General features: G+C 55.1%; 1 protein-coding gene across 9 annotated transcripts in view; it reads right to left on the bottom strand.

Annotated features, from left to right (window-relative positions):
• Window positions 1-20,196, bottom strand: part of KCNQ1 (potassium voltage-gated channel subfamily Q member 1) — a 320,333-nt gene that overhangs the window by 54,147 nt on the left and 245,990 nt on the right. For 4 of the 9 annotated variants that reach the window (XM_086676587.1, XM_086676589.1, XM_086676586.1 and 1 more), the window contains one exon: window positions 18,768-18,829. In XM_086676587.1, coding sequence (XP_086532713.1) covers window positions 18,768-18,829 — 62 coding nt within the window. Of the gene's footprint in view, window positions 1-17,200; window positions 17,210-18,767; window positions 18,830-18,974; window positions 19,151-19,862; window positions 19,910-20,196 lie in introns of those variants that run through there. The other 5 variants (XM_086676585.1, XM_086676592.1, XM_086676593.1 and 2 more) reach the window with 4 other exon arrangements.

The following is a 20,196-nucleotide window of genomic DNA, read 5'->3' as shown; positions in this document are numbered from 1 at the left end:
GGGGCAGTGGGCGCGGGGGACGGGCAGGAGGGGTACACGCTGCCCCGCGAGGTCCCCCCTGCGGCCGTACCTCCCTGCATTCCGTCTGTTCTCAACCTGCCAGAGTAGCGCGGTCAGATCTCTGCCCTCCTCGGCCCTGAAGACCCCCACCTCTGTCCAGCGAAGCCTCCAGCTTCCGGTGGCTCACAAGGCCTGATGCTCTGCCCGGCCCTTTACCTGTCTGCCCCTGACCTGCAGGCTCCTCCTCAGCCCGTGGCTCCCGCCACGCTGCTGCCTGCCCGCCGCTCACGTGAGCCCGGCCCGGCCCCGCCTCAGGGCCTTTGCACCGGCTGTGCCCTCTGCCCGGGACATTATCCCCGCAGATATCCACAGGCCTTGCTCCCCTGCCCCTAGAGACGTCTCCTGCAGACCAGCGGACCCTCCAGTCCTGCCGAGACACAGAGGGCTTCTTCTGAGTGGGAGGGTGCGCCCCTCACGCTCCCCCGGTGCCTGTGGGCCTGCCTGCCAGCAGGACCTGTGGCGGGCCTCGTGTCCCGAGCGTTTTCCTGGAGCTGCACCCACAGGCACGCCCCACACACTGCTTGCCTTGTCTGTACAATGGCTCCCGTTTCACAGACGAGGATCCGGAGGTCAGAGGGGGCCCCGGCCTGCAAAGGGCCCCAAGGAGCAGGCCGTCCCACTCGGTCTCCCTTCGTCCTGCGGCCTCTCCCAAACTTGGGGAGGGGTCCGAGGCTACCTCCTCTGGGCCAGCAGGGCCAGCCCCCGCCCGGCCCGGGGAAGCGAGGGAGGGCACGGAGGGCTGCGGGGGGGGGGGGGGGGGGGGAAGGGGGAGGGCACCCCGAGCGGAGGCATGAATGGATGCTCCGGTGACGAGGGCGGGGGCAGCGGATGAGGGACGGGGTGGGGAGGGAGCCCGCTGCCAACCCAAACAGCCCAGCGCGCCTCAGCTCCGTGTTCAATCCACAAAAATTTCCATCTGCCTCTGGAGCGCTCGGAACCCGGGCAACGAAAAGGCCGTGCGCTCGGCAAAATAAACAGCAGGTCCGCGCGGCGACTCCCCTGCGTGCGCCGCCCCAGCCCGGACGACGGCGTCAGCCATTTTGTGGACGCGGGCGGCCCAGGAGGAGGACGGTCCCCGGCCTGCGGGTCTGGAGGCCCCGGGCAGGGTGGGGGCCGCCCGCGGCTTTGCGGGCGGGGACCTGCCGGCATCCACCTGCCACGCGCCACGGACAGGCGGGGGCCGCGCTCGGGCCCCTCCCCCGCCAGTCGGGCCTGGGCCGCCAAGGCCGCCACCCCATTCCCAGCCCCAGAGGCTCCCGGACGTTCGGATCCTGTCCCTGGCCTGGCTCTGGGGACCCCGGGAGAGGCGGCCCCCCCCCGCGTGGCCGGGCCACGGGCTCCCCGCTGCCCACCTTCGGGGGCCGCTCTGCAGGGGCCTGGGCCGGCGGCCCCCTCCCCGGGGGTGGGGGTGGGACGGCCCGGCCTCGGGGCCGGGACGTCTATTTTTGGAGGTGACCAAGCCACTGCTTAATATGCAGGACTGGCCGGGGGCGGGCTGTGCCCTGACCCGCAGGGTGACAAGTTTAAAAAAGGGCCCATTTTGATCAAAATACATGTTTTCCTGAGGTCGGCCAAGGCGGCTGGGCAGGGTTCGCCTCAAAGAGAAGGCTCCGGGCCGCCCTCATGCCTGGGCCCCCGCAGCCGGCCTGCCCGCTGCGGCTCTCCCGGTCCAGGCCGCCGATCGCGCACCGGCCTTGGCGCACCGCGGAGGACCCACGGCCACGGTGCTCTGCACACCCGCCGGGCCTGCGCCCTCGCCTGCCGCCATTCTGCGCTCCTGCATCTCTCGGTCGACCCACAGGAGTTCACAGGGACTTGAGCTACATTTTTCACAAAATGTAAATTTCCTTTCTGGCCAGTATTTGCAGCCTATAAATAGAGTCATTCAGGGAGGCCTAGCTGGGCGGGGGTGGGGGGGGGGTATCGTCTCTGGGCAGACCGAAAGGGAAACGCCCAGGAAAGGGGAAGGGAGGCGCGGGGGTGCAGGGAGGGGTCGGGAAGAACAATTCTCTGGGACTGTCGAAGGCACGAGAAGCGGGAGGCCATGGTGCGGCTGGAGAAACTGAGGCTCAGGCTTGGAAGGCCTGTCTGTGGCCACGCAGCGAGTGGGGTCAGGGCAGCGCTTGAACTTCCGACTAGTCCCTGAACCCCACCCCCGGCCCAGTGGCCAGCCCACCCTCGCGACTCCTTCTGAGCTCTGCAATCAGAAACCCAGGTAGGTCTCTTGGTTCTGGAGCTTGCTGTATCTCCCCGTGCCACAGGGCCTTTGCATGTGAGGTCCCTCGGGCCTGGATGTGGATCAGCTCAGGAATTCTCCACAGCATTTGGCCCAGTAGCACTACCATCACCCTCAGTGACTCACGGGGTCACTGAGGCCCCGATGTGACTCATGGGTTCTCATGGCTAGTGAGCCAAGGGGGCAGGGCTTGAACCCAGCTGTTGGCTGCACAAAGGCAAAGGGAAGGCTGGGTTTTGTCTTCTGTAAAATGGGAAGGGGCGACAGGAAGGCCCCTTGGGAGCCACGTATGAGCGGGAGGCCTAGAAGCCACACGTGTGCAATCTGAGAACACACGGGCACGGGAGCCACGATGCCCAGGGCCCAGATCCTGGCCCTGCCTCCACTGAGGCACGACCTCAGGAAGGGACGAGGCTCCGGGCCCATAAGTTGGGTGAAAAGGGTTGGCCCTGGAGGCACCTGTGGGCCCAGCTGTTGGCAACCCTCTGGGCAGGCTCTGGTCCTGCTGGGCATCGGGGGCCACGGGATACCGGGCCAGCTTGAGTGGCCCCGAACGCACACGCACACCTCTCTCCTTCCCACCTCCCTGCCTGGGTTACAGGGGACACTGAGGCTCAGAGAGCGGGGAGCACTGGCTGTCTCCCCACGGGTTCCCCCAGGCCCCGCTCAGCCACAGCGGCTCAAGGTCCCAGAGGTGGGGGCCCACTGCCGGGTGGGGTGCTATCCTCAGGATCACTGCCATTCACCAAACAGCCCCAGCCCCGGGCCCCGGGCCAGAAGGTGGCTCGGAGGGACCTGCAGACCTTCTAGGCCTTTCCACCCCATCAAGGGAGAGCCTCTCAGGCCCCCGTGGGGCCCTTCAGGCCAGAAACAGGCTGCAAAAACTGGCACTCACACTCCCTCCTGGGAAGGCGAGTGGGTGGTGCCACTAAGCGGCGAGGCCGTCACCATGGGGCACCTGTTGCGTCTGGCCAGGAGGGAGTGGGCTGGGCAGCGGTAAAGGGCAAGCCACGAGGTCAGCCTCTGCCCTCGCACGTGGAGAGGCCCGGGACTGCGCTCCGGCCAGCAGGCTGCCCCCGGGCGTCAGCCCGGCTAGAGGCTCCAGCTCTCAGCTCTGGGCCAGCCGTGGCTCTGACTTCCATCCCACAACCGTGGCCTCTTGGTGGCCAACCCCTCTAGATGCCACAGGGACCTAAGGGTCTCACCTTTGATGGGACGGAAAGGTCCGGAACACCTACAGGTCCCTCAAAGGCCCCCTGACCAACGCTCTCATGTCAGTGAGGGACACAGACTCTCTGGACTGGGAGGGACTGTATCACCTCCCGCAGGAACTCAGACCCACAGAGGTGATTGGGCCACAGCCCCTCCCATTGCCCTCTCTTGTCCCTTCCACGCAAGCGTGCACGACTGCTGGGTGCCGGCCCGTGCTGGATGGACGGATGGCCAGACACGGGTGCTCCTCCCAGGCCTCTCCCCCGGGGGGACCCGACCCATAGAACCAAGCCCGGCACGGAGGCCCCTCAGGCGCCAATGGGGAATGATGCGTGTGTCACTTCTGGGAAGGGGCCTGGCCCCCACAGACAGCACCCCCCGTCTTTGCACGGACAGGGGAAGGAGGCTCAGACCTTCCCGAGCCCTAGACAGGGTGCTGGGTGAGCTGAGAACCCCGCAGAGGGGCCCCCGGGGGAGTGACTGCAGGGCGGGGGCCAGTCCCGGTGGGAGCGGTCCTGGTGGGAGAGCAGCCCCAGCTGACCGAGGGCCACGCGCCAGAGCAGGAGGCTGGCGGGGAAGGGCAGCTGCCCGGCCTCTGACGCACCTGTCACACCTGGGAACGCACGCACGGACTGTGAGGGGCGTCTCGACCCGAGACCAACAAGAACCAGGTGTCTCCAAGGCGTGCGGTCCCCGCATCACGGCCCTCCCCGTGCCTACCTTGGGCCGCACGCTTTCCTTACCCGCTTCTGGACAGTTTGGGGTCCCTACTCCCTAGGAAGCTGCCCTCCTGCAGCCGCGGGCTCCTCCCCAACCCCAAGCGGGCGGCTCCGCTTTCTTGCTCCTACAGACGGGGTGCGGCCAGCGCCCCCCCCCCCGTGCATGCCCCACCCCCGTGCTTTACTGTCGTGGGAGTGGAGACGTTAGAGCCGAGGGCACGTGTTTTTCGACGTCCACACACGCTGCTAGACCCCGTCCCGGAGCTCGTCCCACCAGCGAGGCACGGGCGCGTCCGTCTCCCCGCGTGCGTGCCAGCCCCGGGTATTGTGTCTTCTTACATTCTGACGTCCGTGTGTGCCCCCCGCCCCCCCGGCCACCGCTGGGGGTGGGCATCTTGCCACAGGAGACCGTTGGCGGAGCTGGTGTTCTACCGAAGGAAGCCTCCCGAGACTGGTTCCGGGCACAGCCTGCGGGGGCTGCCCCGGCCGCCGCGAGGATGCTGGGCCCGGCTTCCCCGGGGCCCCACGCGGCCCCGGCTCGGAGTGCCCAGTCTCCTGGGCTCCTGGGGCCCGGGGACTCCCCGGCAGGCCCGCCCACCTCTGCCCAGGAATGGGGGCGGTGGCACTCAGCGTCAACTGATGCTTTTATTACAGGTTTATCTTTGAGACCCCAGACAAAACAGGGCTTGTGTGGTTTGACTGAAGAGCCAAGACCTCAGGACCTCGCCATCCACTAAGACGGCTCCTCAGGAAAGAAAAAATACACTAACCTTAAAATAACCAGTTCCCAGAATAGCAGCTAATGAAGGCTTCTGAAGGGGGCCCTTTGATCAGCCAGAGCCCACGCCTTCGCCTATTTATGGCCACGTCACTCAAGAACAGCTCACCAGCACAGAGAGCGGTGTCGGGGGAAGGCCAGAGGCGGGGGGGGGGGGGGGGGGGGGTGGCAGGGCTGTCCTTGGAGCCCCCCACCCCTGCCCGACTTCCTGATGGGACCAGCCTGAGCCGCTGGCGAGGGACAGGACGGAACCAAGGTAGCGTGGACCCTGGAAACGCAGCCTCGCGCAGTGAGCGCTGCTCCTGACCGACTCCTGAGAGCAGAAGTGGGGGGAAGCCTGGCCGGTGGGAGACAGAGGAGGCGGAAGAACCAGGATCCCAGGCAGACGGTGGGCAGAGAGGCGTGGGTCGTGGGCTCTGGGGGCTCGAGGGAGGGAATCCGGGGAAGATTCTGTGCGACGGGGGCCGAGGAGGGGTCTGCAGAGACAAGCCCCCTGTGGGGGCGTCAGAGCTTCTAAGAAGCCGCTCTCCTGCCCGCCGCCCTGCGTCTGCCCCGCGTCAGGCACCCTCTCCGCACGTCGCTGTCCACCGGGCCCCTCCCTGGGTCCAGCCTGGGTTGGATGCCGGGGGAAGGCACCAGAGCGGCCTTGCCCAATCACCTCAGCCCCACTTGGCGGTGCTTGAATGTGGCTCACGAAACGGGGGAAGTGAATTTGACTTGGATTTAAATTGAGCACATTCACCTTTAAGTTTAAACACAGGTCCCCGATTCAGCTACTGGAAAACTTTACGCTTAGAATGACTTAGGTGGGAGAATCAGTCTCCTTTTTAACTGTACATTTTATGTCTAAGTGCAGACCACGTAGTTCTTACGAAAACACACCCTCTTCCCTTTCCCCGTTGGTATTGTAAACGTCAAACGTACGTCAGCTTTTGAAGAGTGTTGATAGTCCCAGTAAGTTTTTGCATTTATTGTCTACTGAAGCGACAGTATTCTCAATGTATTGGGTTAAATAAAAAAAATTATTACAATGAATTTAATCTGTTTCTTTTTGTCTCTTAAAACATGGCTATTAGAGGGGCGCCCGGGTGGCTCAGTCCGTTAAGCATCCGACCTCGGCTCGGGTCATGATCTCACAGTTTGTGGGTTCGAGCCCCGCGTTGGGCTGTGTGCTGACAGCTCAGAGCCAGGAGCCTGCTTCGGATTCTGCATCTCCCTCTCTCTCTCTCTGCCCCTTCCCTGCTCGTGCTCTGCTTCTCAAAAATGAATAAACGTTAAAAAAAAAAAAAAACCTTTAAAATATGGCTATTGGAAAAATTTAAGTTATATCTGTGGCTCCTGATTCGATTTCTATTGGACAACACTGGCCTCGGCTTGGGGTCAGCCAAGTTCTTGAAAGAGGCCAGACAGTAAATGTCCTAAGTGTTGTGGATCACATTCTGTCTCTGTCTTCTGTTTTAAATGTGCAACATTCGTTATTACTTGTTATTATTATTGTTTTAAACGTGAAAATAGGACAGGACTGAGATTTGGAGGCTGAATTAGGCCAGGAGGTCTCTGTACAAGTCAGTGGAGATTCCTTCCTCTCTGAGGGGAAGAGAGACTGCAGGAGTGTGTCCCTCTCTGTCCAGCCTGCTGAAGGCTGGTGGCCCAACCCAGACCCCCTGGGGTTCCAGCATGAGACCCACTTATGACTAAGACCCCAGGGGCTGGCACGAACCGCACTTATCACCACTGCCCAGCAGCTCCCAGGATCGTGGGGGAACAGACATCAGCAGAGTCAGGAAGCGGTACAGGGACCTGGGACACAGCGGGCGTGAGGCCCAGGCTTCCCAGAAAAATCCCATCTTCAAAATCCCGATTCTGTCCCCTGTACGAGGACAAGAGCTTGTCTGATCACGTGTCGGAGCGAGACTCACTGGCCTCGATGAGCTCGCCGGGAAGTAAGGGAGGTCAGAGTCTGAAAGTGCAGACAGTAGAACCCACAGAGGCGAGAGTTGCCCTGAAGGCACCTGATGAGCCAAGCAAACATGAGCTCCAGCGGTGACGGATGGCATCCAAGCCCAGGCCTGCCCCAGGTGGGGAGTCTCGCGGCACGGCCCTACACGTCGACTTTCAAAGGATTCTACGCTCAGTGTGAGGGTCAATGAGAAATAACCCACTTCCCAGAAAGACTGTAAAGAAGGTTGCCTTGCTGCTAAGGGGAGTGGAATAGCATTTGCTCTGAGACATCACATCCACACTCAGCTCGGAGGCCCAAATGCACACTACCTGGGTGGGCTGGAGAACTTGAGCCTAGAATTCAAAGTCCAGCATGGCAGCACTCCCACCTGTATAGCAGAGGAAGAGGTAACCGTGGAACCTCCCCGAGACCCTCAACTCCCCTAGTCCTCAAAAATTCCCACAGATAAACTTTAAGATGTAGGAAGCGAAGACTTAAAAAGAAGAAAACCCTCAAAGGGACTGAAACGCCATGAATGAGAACCAGCAAGGAAAAAATAAAAAATCAAAAAATGAAAAAGACTGGAGAAGCAGACTCACAAAGATTTGAGATACCAGAATTAAGAGAAACTAAATATGACACGGCCACATTCGATACACTCCAAGATTTTTTAAAGTTTGAAAGTTCAAGTGAAGAAAAAGAGACTCTAAACATGATCTATCAAGCATGCATAAGAGCCACGTAGAGTTTTCTCATAAATAGAAAAAGAATCGGGAAATTACTGGAAAGATTCATCGGACGGGTTTAACAGCAGATTAGACGCAGTTGAAGAAACAGTTGGTGAATCAGAAGACGTTATCCAGAATACAATATAGGGAAACAATCTGATTTTAGAACAAGGGAGAGTAAGAAGCCTGGTGGGGAGTGAGATGGTCTGCGCACGTCTAATGAAATCTGAAGAGGTACTGACTGAGAGCAATCCAGAGAGGATGCCTGACACCATTGAGGAAACTCACCGAATTCCAAGACGGACAAACAGAAGAGACTCCACGAAGATACTGCAGTGAAAATGCAGAACACTAGAACCACAGCAGCGACCTCTGAGGACGCCACAGAGAAGAGACGCTCTGTCTTCCAAGGAGCAAGATCTCGTCCTCACCTTTGTCCTCAAGACTGACCGCGGAAGCCAGAGAATAGTTGGATAATATTTTCAAGGTGCCGAGACAAAACCATTTTGGCAACGGGGGGCCTAGAATTTTCTTCCCAGTGGAAATATTTTTTTTTTTAAGAAGAACAGTAAAAGAAGTCGTTAAAAAATAAAATAAAATCTGGCAGGTTCTGATTTTCACTGAAGGAAATCCTCATAAATACTTCACGTGGTAAAAAGTGATCCCAGATGTACGATCTGAGATGAAAAATAAATGATGAATGACAGAAGAGTCAGATAGGTGGGTAAATGTAAATACATATCGATATTGGAAAACACTGTTATTTGTGAACCATTGGGTTAAAAAATAAACATGGCTGGGGCGCCTGGGTGGCGCAGTCGGTTAAGCGTCCGACTTCAGCCAGGTCACGATCTTGCCGTCCGCGAGTTCGAGCCCCGCGTCAGGCTCTGGGCTGATGGCTCAGAGCCTGGAGCCTGTTTCCGATTCTGTGTCTCCCTCTCTCTCTGCCCCTCGCCCATTCATGCTCTGTCTCTCTGTCCCAAAAATAAATAAACGTTGAAAAAAAAAAAATTAAAAAAAAAAAATTTAGTACAAATGGAAAGCACAAAATACATTGCTCAACCCAATCTATTAGAACTCAACCCAAATCTATTAGAAATTACATTAAGTATAAATGTGCTAAATGATTAAAAAAAAAAAAACCATGAACTCTCAGCCAAAGGGGTGCCTGGGTAGCTGAGTCTGTTGAGCGTCCAACTTCTGACTTCGGCTGGGGTCATCATCACATGGTTCATGAGTTTGAGCCCCACATAGGGCCCTGCACCGACAGTGTGGAGCCTGCTTGGGATTCTCCCCCCCCCCCACTTGTGCTCTCTCTCCTTCTCAAAATAAATAAATAAAACAAAAACCCCTCAGCTATGAAGTTTACCAAAGGCATCCAAAATGTGTATGTAGAATTATAAAGAAAAGAATTTAAACACCTGACACCAAAATTAGAAAAAATCACAAGAAAACTGCAGATCAATATCCTTTATGAATACAGATAATTCTTAACAAAATTTAGCCCACTAAATATGGCAACATACAAAAGAGATTATGAACCGTGACCAAGTGGGAAATGCAAGGTTGGTTCAACACGCCAAAAGTGATTAATATATCCCACCGTATTAATAGCGTGAGGGATAAAAAACCATGTGACCGTCTCAAAAGGTGCGGAATGGACGTTTGAGAAAATCCAACACCCATTCATGATAAGAGCTCTGAACATGCTAGGAATAGAAGGAAAAACCCTCAAGATGGTAAAGAGCATCTATGGAAAACCTCCAGCTAACACCACACTTCATAGTGAACAACGAATGCTGTACTTGATTGATTTTATCAGGCTACTTCTAGTCAACATTTTACTGGAAGTTCAAATCAGTGTAAAGAGGCAAAAAGAGAAATTAAAGGCATACAGATCGGAAGGAAGTAAAACTGTCTTTATTCACATGGCATGATCCTATATGTAGGAAATCCCAAGGAACCAACAACAATAACAATAACCTTTACTAAAGTTAATAACAACAAAGTCACAGTTTATAAGTTTGATATAAAAAGTTAATGGTATTTTTATATACTAGTAATACACGATTCAAAAATGAAATGAAGGAAGCAATTCCATTGACAATAGCACCAAAAATAATAAAATATTCAGAGGTAAGTTTAACAAAAGATTCGACAATCCCTATCAAAATGCCAGTGGGCTTGCTTGCTTTCTTTCTTTCTTTCTTTCTTTCTTTCTTTCTTTCTTTTTCTTTCTTTCTCTCTCTCTCTTTCTCTTTCTCTCTTTCTTTCTCCCTCTCTTTCTCTCTCTCTTTCTTTCTTTCCTCTTTCTCTCTTTCTCTCTCTCTTTCTCTTTCTCTCTTTCTCTCCTTCTTTCTCTCTTTCTTTCTCTCTCTCTTTCTTTCTTTCTTTCTCTCTTTCTTTCTTTCTTTCTTTCTTTCTTTCATTAATGTGGTAGAAACTGACAAGCTGATTCTAAAATTTGTAGAAAAATTCATAGAGCTTAGAATGGGCAAAACAATTTGAGGGAGAAGAAAAAACTTGGAGGAATTACGCTATCTGGGTTCAAAACATACTGCAAAGCTACAATAACCGAGACAGTGGGATGTGGATTTAAGGACAGGCATATGGATCAAGAGAACAGAATTGAGAATCCAGAAATAAGCCCACATGTTTATGCTCAATTGATTTCTGACAATATAATTTCTGTCTGACAACACAGTAGGAAAAATAGTCTTTTCAATAAAAGAGGCTGAGGTAATTGGATTTCTATAAGGAAAAAAAAAGAAATAAAAAAAGGAACTTAACTTAGACTTGACCTCACACCACACCCCAAAATTAACTGAAAATAAATTATAGACCTGAATGTAACAGTTAAGCCCATACAACTTCAAGAAGAAAACAGAAGAAAATGTTCATGGCCTTGGGTACACCACCAAAATCATGAGCTCTGCAAGAAACATACATTGGACTTCATTAAAATTTACAACTTTTGTTTTTAAAAGAAATGATTAGAAAAGCCGCAGAGGGGAGAAAATATTTGTAAGTCATATATCTCATAGAGTACTTGTATCTGGAACATATAAACCACTCTTACAACTCAATAACAGAATAAACTGCTTAGTTAGAAAACAGGCGGGAGAGTTGAATAAACATTTCACCAAACACGACTATGAATGTCCAACAGGCCCGTGAAAGGTTGCTCGACGTCATCAGTGATTAGGGAAATGCAAATCAAACCCGCAATGGGGTACAATTACATACTCACCAGGTTGGCTAAAATAAAAAAGACCAACCCTACGGTGTATTTGCAAGGATACAGGGAAAGTGCAACCTCTGGACATTACTCGTGGGAAATCAAAATGGTCCAGACCCCTTTGGGAAACAGGTTAGAAGTTTGTTAGAAAGGTGAAAAGAGACTTACCATAAAAGCCATCAGTTCCGCTCTTACGAACCTAACTAAGAGAAAGGACAACATGTGTCCATACAAAGACTTACAGATAACGGTTCACGGCAGCATTACCTGTAATACCCCCAAACTGGAAACTATTCACATGTCCATCAACTGACAAAAGGATAAACAAAATGCGGTCTAGCCATACAACGGAACACTAGTGAGCATTAACAAGGAAAGAAATAGACGGCACGACACAGAGGAATCTCAGGAACGTTACGTTATGTAAAAAAAGCCACACTCAGAACACCACAAGTTGGATGGCTCCGTTTGCATGAGACACTTACAAAAGGCACATTTCTAGCCGTATAGAAACTTAAGGATACGAAGACCGAAAGCCGATCAGTTTTTGACTATGGTTGGGGTGGGAAATGGCAATGATTGCAAATGGAATTGGGAGAATTGGGGAGATGTTGAAAATGTTCTCAAGCTTAATTTTTTGTTCTTTAGAGGAAATCTTTTTTGTTTTAATATGAAATTTATTGTCAAATTGGTTTCCATACAATACCCAGTGCTCATCCCAACAGATGCCCTCCTCAATGCCCATCACCCACCCACCCCCCCACCCCCATCAACCCTCAGTTTATTCTGTTTTTAAGAGTCTCTTATGGTTTGCCTCCCTCCCTCCCTAACTTTTTTCCCCTCCCCCATGGTCTTCTGTTAAGTTTCCCAGGATCCACATAAGAGTGAAAACATATGGTATCTGTCTTTCTCTGCCTGACTTATTCCACTTAGTATAATACCCTCCAGTTCCATCCACGTTGCTGCAAATGGCCAGATTTCATTCTTTCTCGTTGCCACGTAGTATTCCATTGTGTATATAAACCACAATTTCTTTATTCATTCATCAGTTCGTGGACATTTAGGCTCTTTCCATAATTTGGCTATTGTTGAGAGTGCTGCTCTAAACATTGGGGTACAAGTGCCCCTATGCATCAGTACTCCTGTATCCCGTGGGTAAATTCCTAGCAGTGCTATTGCCGGGTCATAGGGTGGATCTATTTTTAATTTTTTGAGGAACCTCCACACTGCTTTCCAGGGCGGCTGCACCAGTTTGCGTTCCCACCAACAGTGCAATATGGCCAGCTAATCTTTGACAAAGCAGGAAAGAACATCCAATGGAAAAAAGACAGTCTCTTTCACAAATGGTGCTGGGAGAACTGGACAGCAACATGCAGAAGGTTGAAACTAGACCACTTTCTTACACCATTCACAAAAACAAATTCAAAATGGATAAAGGACCTGAATGTGAGACAGGAAACCATCAGAACCCTAGAGGAGAAAGCAGGAAAAAACCTCTCTGACCTCAGCCGCAGCAATTTCTTACTCGACACCTCTCCAAAGGCAAGGGAATTAAAAGCAAAAGTGAACTATTGGGACCTCATGAAATAAAAAGCTTCTGCACTGCAAAGGAGACAATCAACACAACTAAAAGGCAAATTTTAGGAATGGGAAAAGGTATTTGCAAATGACATATCAGACAAAGGGCTAGTATCCAAAATCTATAAAGAACTCGCCAAACTCCACACCCGAAAAACAAATAATCCGGTGAAGAAATGGGCAGAAAACATGAATAGACACTTCTCTAAAGAAGACATCCGGATGGCCAACAGGCACACGAGAAGATGCTCAACGTCGCTCCTCATCAGGGAAATACAAATCAAAACCACACTCAGATATCACCTCACGCCGGTCAGAGTGGCTAAAATGAACAAATCAGGAGACTCTAGATGCTGGCGAGGATGTGGAGGAAATCTTTTTTTAAAAAAATTTTGTTATTATTTTTGAGAAAGAGAGAGAGAAGGGGGAAGGGCAGAGAGAGAGGAGACAGAGGATCAAAGCAGGCTTCACACTGAGAGCAGAGAGCCAGATGTGGGGCTCGAACCCATGAACCATGAGATCATGGCCTGAGCCCAAGTTGGATGCTTAACCGACTGAGCCACGCACGCGTTCCTCAAGCTTAGTTTTGACAATGGCTGCACATCGAACAAGAAGTTTACTAAAATTTGTTGTGCATTTACACTGCATCAATTTTATGGCATGCAAATTACACCTCAATTAAAGCTCCAAAAAAAAAAGATGTGCAGACAAAAGTAAGTTTGTATAGCAATGATAATATACTTCAGGGGAAAGCAAAACACTACTTGATATAAAGAGGATGCTATGTGAGTATAAAACACTGAATCCAACAGTGACTGTATAAAAAGTTGGATATATGCATCTAATCATAAGATCTAAAAACATATAAAGCAAAAGCTGACAGAAATGTAAGGAACACTAAATTCTCCACAACAGTCGGAATTTTGTTGTATTTCTCAGGAGTGATGGATTGGGTAGATAACAATATTCCAGTGAGAATATAGATTTCAAGAAAATGATTAGCCGGCTTGTCCTAATGGACATAAATATAACCCTGCGCCCGACAACGTCAGGAGACACATGGCATTCAAGTACAGAAGGTCCAGTTAGAAGAATGGGCGACTTATTGTATCACAAAACGCGTGTCACAGTATTTCAAAGGACTGATGTCACCCAATCACTTTCTCTGACAAGTGAGATTAGAAAGCTCCCACAATTCTACCAATGACAAAGGTCAGGCTGTAAATAGCTGCTGGGGCAGACAAGGGGTCATGATGGAGATCAGAAAAACATAAGGGAATGAACATTAAATTTAAATGCTATATATCAAAACTGGTTGATGCACTTTAAGTGGTATTCAGAGGAAAATGTATAACCTTAAATTCACATCTTAGAAATCTAGAAAGCCTGAAAATTAGGCACTATCCACCTAAGAAGAGAATGAGCCATGTTAAGGCCATGTAAATAGGAGAAAGCAAATGAAACGAAATGGAAACCTACAATAGTAAGGATCAACAAGGTCAAAAGTTTTTTATTTTTTTCACTGATATTAATGAATTTATTACCGACAAATAGTTGGCAAGCTCAACCAATGGGAAAAAACGTGAAGGCAAAATAAACAATATTGGCAATTAAGAAAGGTTCCTAGTTCCTGAGGATACAGGCATTAGAATGATAATGCCAGGGGGCACCTGGGGGGCTCAGTCGGTCAAGCTTCCGACTCTTGATTTCAGCTCAGGTCATGATCTCACGGTTCGTGAGTCTGAGCCCCGTGTCGGGCTCTGCGCCGACAGAGCGGAGCCTCCTTGGGATTCTCTCTCTCCCTCTCTTTGCTCCTCCCCCACTCACACACTCTCTCTCGCAAAATAATTAAGTAAAAAGTAAAAAAATAAAACGATAATGCCAGTAAGTTGGAAAACTGAGAAGAAACGTACACATTTCTAGAACGTACAACTCAACAAAACTGACACAAGAAGAGATGGAAAACCTGTGTCCTACAACCGTTGAGGCCACTGACTTAGAACGTGAAGTCTTCCCGCAAAGAAAGCACCAGGCCTAGCTGGCTTTACCTTTAAACGTCACTAAACATTCAAGGGAGAAAAAAAAAAAATCCCAATTCTCAGTAAAATATTCTAGAATACAGGAAAAGAGGGAACACCTCTCGGCCCACTCAGCGAGGCTCACATAAATTTCATACCAGAACCTGCCGAAGACAGCACAGAAAAAGGACAGTTAGGCTGTGTGTGTATCTCGCACATAAATGCCAACGCACAACTCCTGAAGCAAATACTAGCCAGCGGGTTTCAGCAGCGCCTGGGAAATGATGCACAATGTGAGGTGGGGTGGGTGAGGCCGGAGACCAAAGGGACGGCTGGACGATCACCTAGTGGGAGAGGACAAACACCTAGAGGCTGCGGGGAGGCCGTGGTGAGCAGCAGGGCAGGGCATCAAGGCGGCTCCTGGGGGTGAGCGGGGAGGGAGTTGCTGGGAGGACGGGGCCTCAGGCCAGCTGGCGGCTGGGGGGATTAGGCCAGAGCAAGGGAGCCGAGTCTGGTGCAGACTTCAAGGCCTGGGTATCCGGGCTTATCTGATCCGAGGGGAGGGGGCCAGGGCAGCTGTGGCGGGGGGCTTTCGTGTCCAGGAGAAAGGTATGCCTGGCCAGGGCCTGGGACGGGAGCCTGCGGAAGGAGGGTCAGGTGTTGGGGGGCCCCTTCCCACCCACACCCTCTGAACCGGGGCCTGCAAACCCAGGCCTTCCAGGCTTTAAGCCGTGGACGTTTCCGGCAGAAACAGAGAAGAAAGAAATGCTCCCGGCCCCAGCCCACCGTGTTCCTCGCATCAGCAAAAGCAGCACGAACTGAACTTGCAAAATAAACAGGGCTCAACATAAACGGTGCAGCGGGTCCTGAGGACCGAGCTAAGAACACACACGGGGAGGAAGGTTGGAGCAGTCTTCCCCAGGGAGTCCCCGGGGAGCCAAGGGCACGCCTGTCCTCTGAGCAGCCCTGGAAGAGCCGGGAGCCGGGGGCCGGGCAGGGGCCGTGTTCTCAGGACTCCTGTTCCGGGGCCTGTCTGAATCTGTGCCGCTCCCCTGGGCGGCTCGGCCTCCGGACCTTACTGCTTGCCCCCCACTCCCCAGCCCCAGCCTGCCCCCTGCTCGGCCCTCCACGCTTATACCCGGCCTCTCCTCCAGCAGACCCCTCATATTTCCGTGTTTCTGAAGCACTTTCTGGCTCCCTCTGTCTCTGCACCTCAGCTCCCCGACCCCTCTGTGGCCTCCGCTGGGACCGGTTCTTCACCTAGCCAGCTGTGTGACCCTGGGCAAGCGCTCCACCTCTCCGGGCCTCAGTTTCCCCACCTGTAAGAAAGGATTGGCTTGGCCACATACAAGTCCTTTCCGGAATACAGAAGCGTGCAAAGAGTGGTTCACACCGTTTGCTTTCACTACTGAAGGGAGGCCGGGGTGGGGGGCAGGTTCCCGGCCGTCTGGAGGGGGAGGCCCATGGGGGCATAGGCCGTGGGGTGGGAATGCTCGGCAGCCAGGGGCGGGAACAGACGGGTGGGGGGCTCTGAGCTGGGGGAGGCCTCCACTGCCACGCACGAGCCGTGACGAGGGCTCGGGCAGCGAGTACGTGGGCCCTTCTGTCCCATGTGGCCCCCTGGCCTGGACATAAGGAAAGGGGGCTCTTTGCAGGGAAATTGAGCCCCCCCCCCCGCCCCTGGACAAGCTGAGCTAGCCTTCCCTGCAAGTGGACACCCCAGACCCCTGGTCTTTGGAACTGATCCATTCCCGAGAATGGGGGCCAGCAGCCGTGCAGCCCAGACGCCCCTCTCCCCCTCCTCCTCCAGCCTCTGGCCTGCAGCTCCGAGAGCCCGCCCAGGACGGGGCACCCGGACCGCTGAGGCCCGGTGGCGGTGGGGTTAGGGATTTCCTGCCCCCGGCTTCCTGCAGTCAGCAGGATTGCTCGGGGGGGTTGTTTATAGTCCCGATGGGCCCAGTGATAACTGTGATAATGTGGGGCCCGGGACGTGCCACTCTGCCCTCTGGACCTGGCGAGGCCCTTTCCCAGGGCCTGTCCCCCGAGGGGGCATGGGCCGGCGGTGGGGGAGGGCCGGGGCAGGCCGAGGGGTGGCCTCTGCCCAGGGCAGCCCATCTCCAGCAGCGCCTTGAGGGATGACAGTGGGGCTGAGGCTGGGCGGGGAGCACGGCCTGCCCGGGACCGTGGCGACCCTGAGCAGATGAGGCCACCTCTCAGCTCGAGCCGGTCCCCACAGCAGGAGGGGTTGGAGACCGCCCAGAACCGGCCTCCCGAATCGCCGCCCGTGTGGACGTCCGAGTCTTACCGCCCAGCCACGGCCCCTCTCCCGGGTGCCGAGGCCACTGGGGGCGTTGTTCCCAAACCTTGTCGCCAGGGATCAGGGACTCCGGAAAACACTTCTTTGTTGTTCAGATCTGAAGAAACGCGGGCACGTAGCTCTGTTTCCCCAAGACCAGCGCTGGCCCCACCTCGGCCAACCAAGGTTCTGCGTCCTGGTCCTCAGGCCCCGCAGGCTGCTAGATGCCGTTGCTCCAGCCTGGGGAGGGGGCGCTGCTCCCCGAGACCCTGTCTCCCCCAGAGGACACCAGGCTCAGTCTGAGTTTAAAGGGGTGGCCTGTCCTGAGACCTGGCGGGCAGAGCTGTGAGAAAGGCCGAGAACAGCAGGGCAGAGGGTCAAGGAGAGGCGAGCACATCTGGAAGCTGGCGGAACAGGGGCTACTCCCGGGGCCGTCGGGGGCAGGAAGGCTCATGCACCCACGGGCCGCCATAACTCCTGTCGGCTGTGGGGGCCGGGGTTCCAGGGCTGGGTGTGGAGGTCGGGGAGAGGGGCCTGGGTCTATTCCTTGCTCGAGCTCTGCTTCCTTGGGCGTCTAGAAGCCCCCACACAGATGCCTGGCCTGCTGCACTGAGTGTGGCCACCAGCTGCTTCTAGAAGGGCATGGCAGCCCCGAGCCCCTGGCCCCACGCACAAACAGAGAGTGCCAAGGATACACCTTGTTCACTGCAGCGGCGAAGCCCAGGGTCCCTGGGCCTCTGGTACCTCCCGACTGGTCCCGTCCTGCCAGGCAGGGCTGTCTGCCCAGTGAGAGCAGGCCAGGTACCCGCCCGCCTCGGGTCTGCACTGGCCAGAGGGCCAGGCCCCGCGGCAGGGTCAAATGTGTCAGCTGGCCAGGCCCGGAGTGAGGGTCCCTGTGGCACCTGGACAGTGCTCCCCCCCCCCCCCCCCCCGGCCCCCGCCTGGTCCCACACTGTGTCACGGCCCAGCTGCCAGCCCGGGCCAGGGGCAGATGGAGCAGGTGGGGAGGTGGTGACGCTGCGGACCGGCGCCCGGGTGGGAACACGGAGCTGCACCCCTGCCCGCCCACTCAGCTGCGGCGGGCTGAGAGCGGGCCAGAGCCCGGCGTTGCCAGGGAAACCGAGCGGCAGACACAGGCCCTGCCCAGCAGAAATTCCTCTATTTTTAGCCTCCCAGCTACTTTCAGATAAAGCCCGTGTAGACGGACGAGCTGTCGGGCAAGATAACAGCCCGCTCCAGACCACAGAGATTTCACAGGGTGGGCCTGAGCCTGAGAAAGGCCCTCCCACTCCCCAGAGCCTCCCTCGGCCCCCAGGGCACCCCGGGAAGAGGCCCCCCGGGCTGAGAGGCCCGCAAGGCTGCTGGGGGAGTGGGGGCATCCTGGGGGGCCGAGCGCCCTGTGCCTGGGGCAGCGGGAGCATGGGTTTTGTGGCACAGAATTGGAATCCCGGGCCCGGGGTCCCACCTGGCCGCCCAGCAGGGCCTTGGCCGGCCCGGCCACCGTCTCCATCAGAACCCTACAGCCGAGGGTCCTCGAGCACGCGACCCTTCCTCCCTGCCCACGCACGATGATGCACCTGCGAGCCACGGTCAGCACCTCTGATGTTCCCCCAGACGGCACTGCCCACCCCCCGCGCGCACCGGGAGGGGCCCGTGGGCACCGGCTGCCGCTGGTCAGTAAAGAAGCCCCTTGCCAGAGGTCTACAAACCAGGCGCCAGGGGACCGACGCCCAGCTTCATCCAGGGGGGTGGATGTGAGCCAGATCTCGGGGAGCTCCCGGGGCCGTGCGAACTGCACTGAGCACAGGAGGAGGGGGCAGGGAGGCCCGCAGGCCCCTAGCACCCCCGGAATCCCGCACGGCAGCTCAGGACGGATGTGGGAGAGCGAACGGCCACCGCGGGTGCCAGCCCCTGGGACGGTGACCGGCGGAGCCAGTGGGGGGCCGGGCCCCTCGCGCCTACCTTGTCTTCTACCCGGTTGAGGCGGGCCCCAATGGTGTTGCTGCCCCGGTCCTTGCTCTTTTCTGTGGGGTAGAGCACCAGAATCAGGGACGCGTGTTGGCACCGGGGCAGGGCCTCAGAGAGCAGGGTGACGGGGGTGGGGGGCTCACCTGGGAAGACATCTCTGCAAGCTCTTCCCTGGTGGGAGCTCCAGACGTGGGCTGGGCAGGGAGCCCCGTGGCCCACTGCCTCTTCAGGTCTGTGACCACCCAGGCACCCCCACAACTCAGTCATTCTTGCACTATTTCAAACTTTTTTTTTTATTATTCTTACATTTGTTTTGGTTTTGGTGATCTGTCATCAGTGACGGGACTCGCTGAGAGCCCAGGTGACGGTTTGCACTTCTGAGCAACAAAGTTCTTTTTAATTAAGGCATGCACGTTGGTTTTGCAGACATATGCCGTCGCATACAGTAGACTACAATACGGTGTAAACGTAACTTTTACGTGCACTGCGAAACCCTAAAATCCTTTGGCTCACTTTATTGCGATATTTGCTTTATCGCGGTGGTCTGGGAACAAACGTGGACCTTCTCCCCTGTCCCCCTCCCCAGGCTGCACCAGCCCTGCCCAGGCCGAGCTGCCCTGCCTTCTGGCCCCTGTGTGAGCCACGGCTCCCGCTTGAACTTGGGCTAGGCCGATCCCAAGGAACTTCCTAGTGTGACCGTAGCCCCGCTCCAGAGGACACGAGGAGTCAGAGCTGGAGAATAGCATCCCCCTCGCTGCTGCTGATGGTCCCTCGGGCTCTGGGCTGGCTACTCACCCCCCGAGCCCCCTTCCCCAGGTCTCCTCCTTCATAGGATACGGGTCACGTTTCTACCTCTAGATCTTCGATGGCCCAGAAGGCCTGCTGTTTAAAGGGACCCGCGTGGTTCCTTGCACTAACTGAAACTTTCTTTGTAGGGAGTGTAATTCCAGGGCACTTGGCTCAGGGTTGGGTCCACCTGGTCCCCTCTGGCGTGTTGAGTGTCCTGAACCTCTGAGGCCCTGGTGACCTATTCTGGTGGGGAGAGGCAGGTGAAGGTGCTGGCCACCCTATGTTGACGTGGGAACCCACCTGAGACAGAGATGAAAAGGGACGGCTTCCCGATGGACTGGTCCAGCCTGGGAGGGAGACAGACAGGACGAGCTCATGCTGGGCCTGGGCACTGGTGGGTGGACAGGCAAGGTGCCCAGCAGTGTGACAAGCCACCCACCCCTTTTGGGGGCACCCACAAAGCTGCCGGGGGCTTTCCAGGCCCCAGAGGCTGTACTACTATGGGCAGGGGGCTCAGAGGTGGGGAGCAGTGGCTGGAAAGCCCCTTAGACGTACCCCCTGGGCAGCGCAGGGCCTCAGGACTGCCCAGTGTCCTGTCATTGTCTTGTAAGCGGCCCAGGCCAGGTGCCTCAGC

Source organism: Puma concolor, chromosome D1, assembly GCF_028749965.1.
Source record: "Puma concolor isolate L17-30 chromosome D1, mPumCon1.1.hap2, whole genome shotgun sequence".
NCBI lineage: Eukaryota > Metazoa > Chordata > Mammalia > Carnivora > Felidae > Puma > Puma concolor.
The sequence above is the reverse complement of the archived record's forward strand: the minus strand, read 5'-3'. Positions and strand labels throughout refer to the sequence as shown.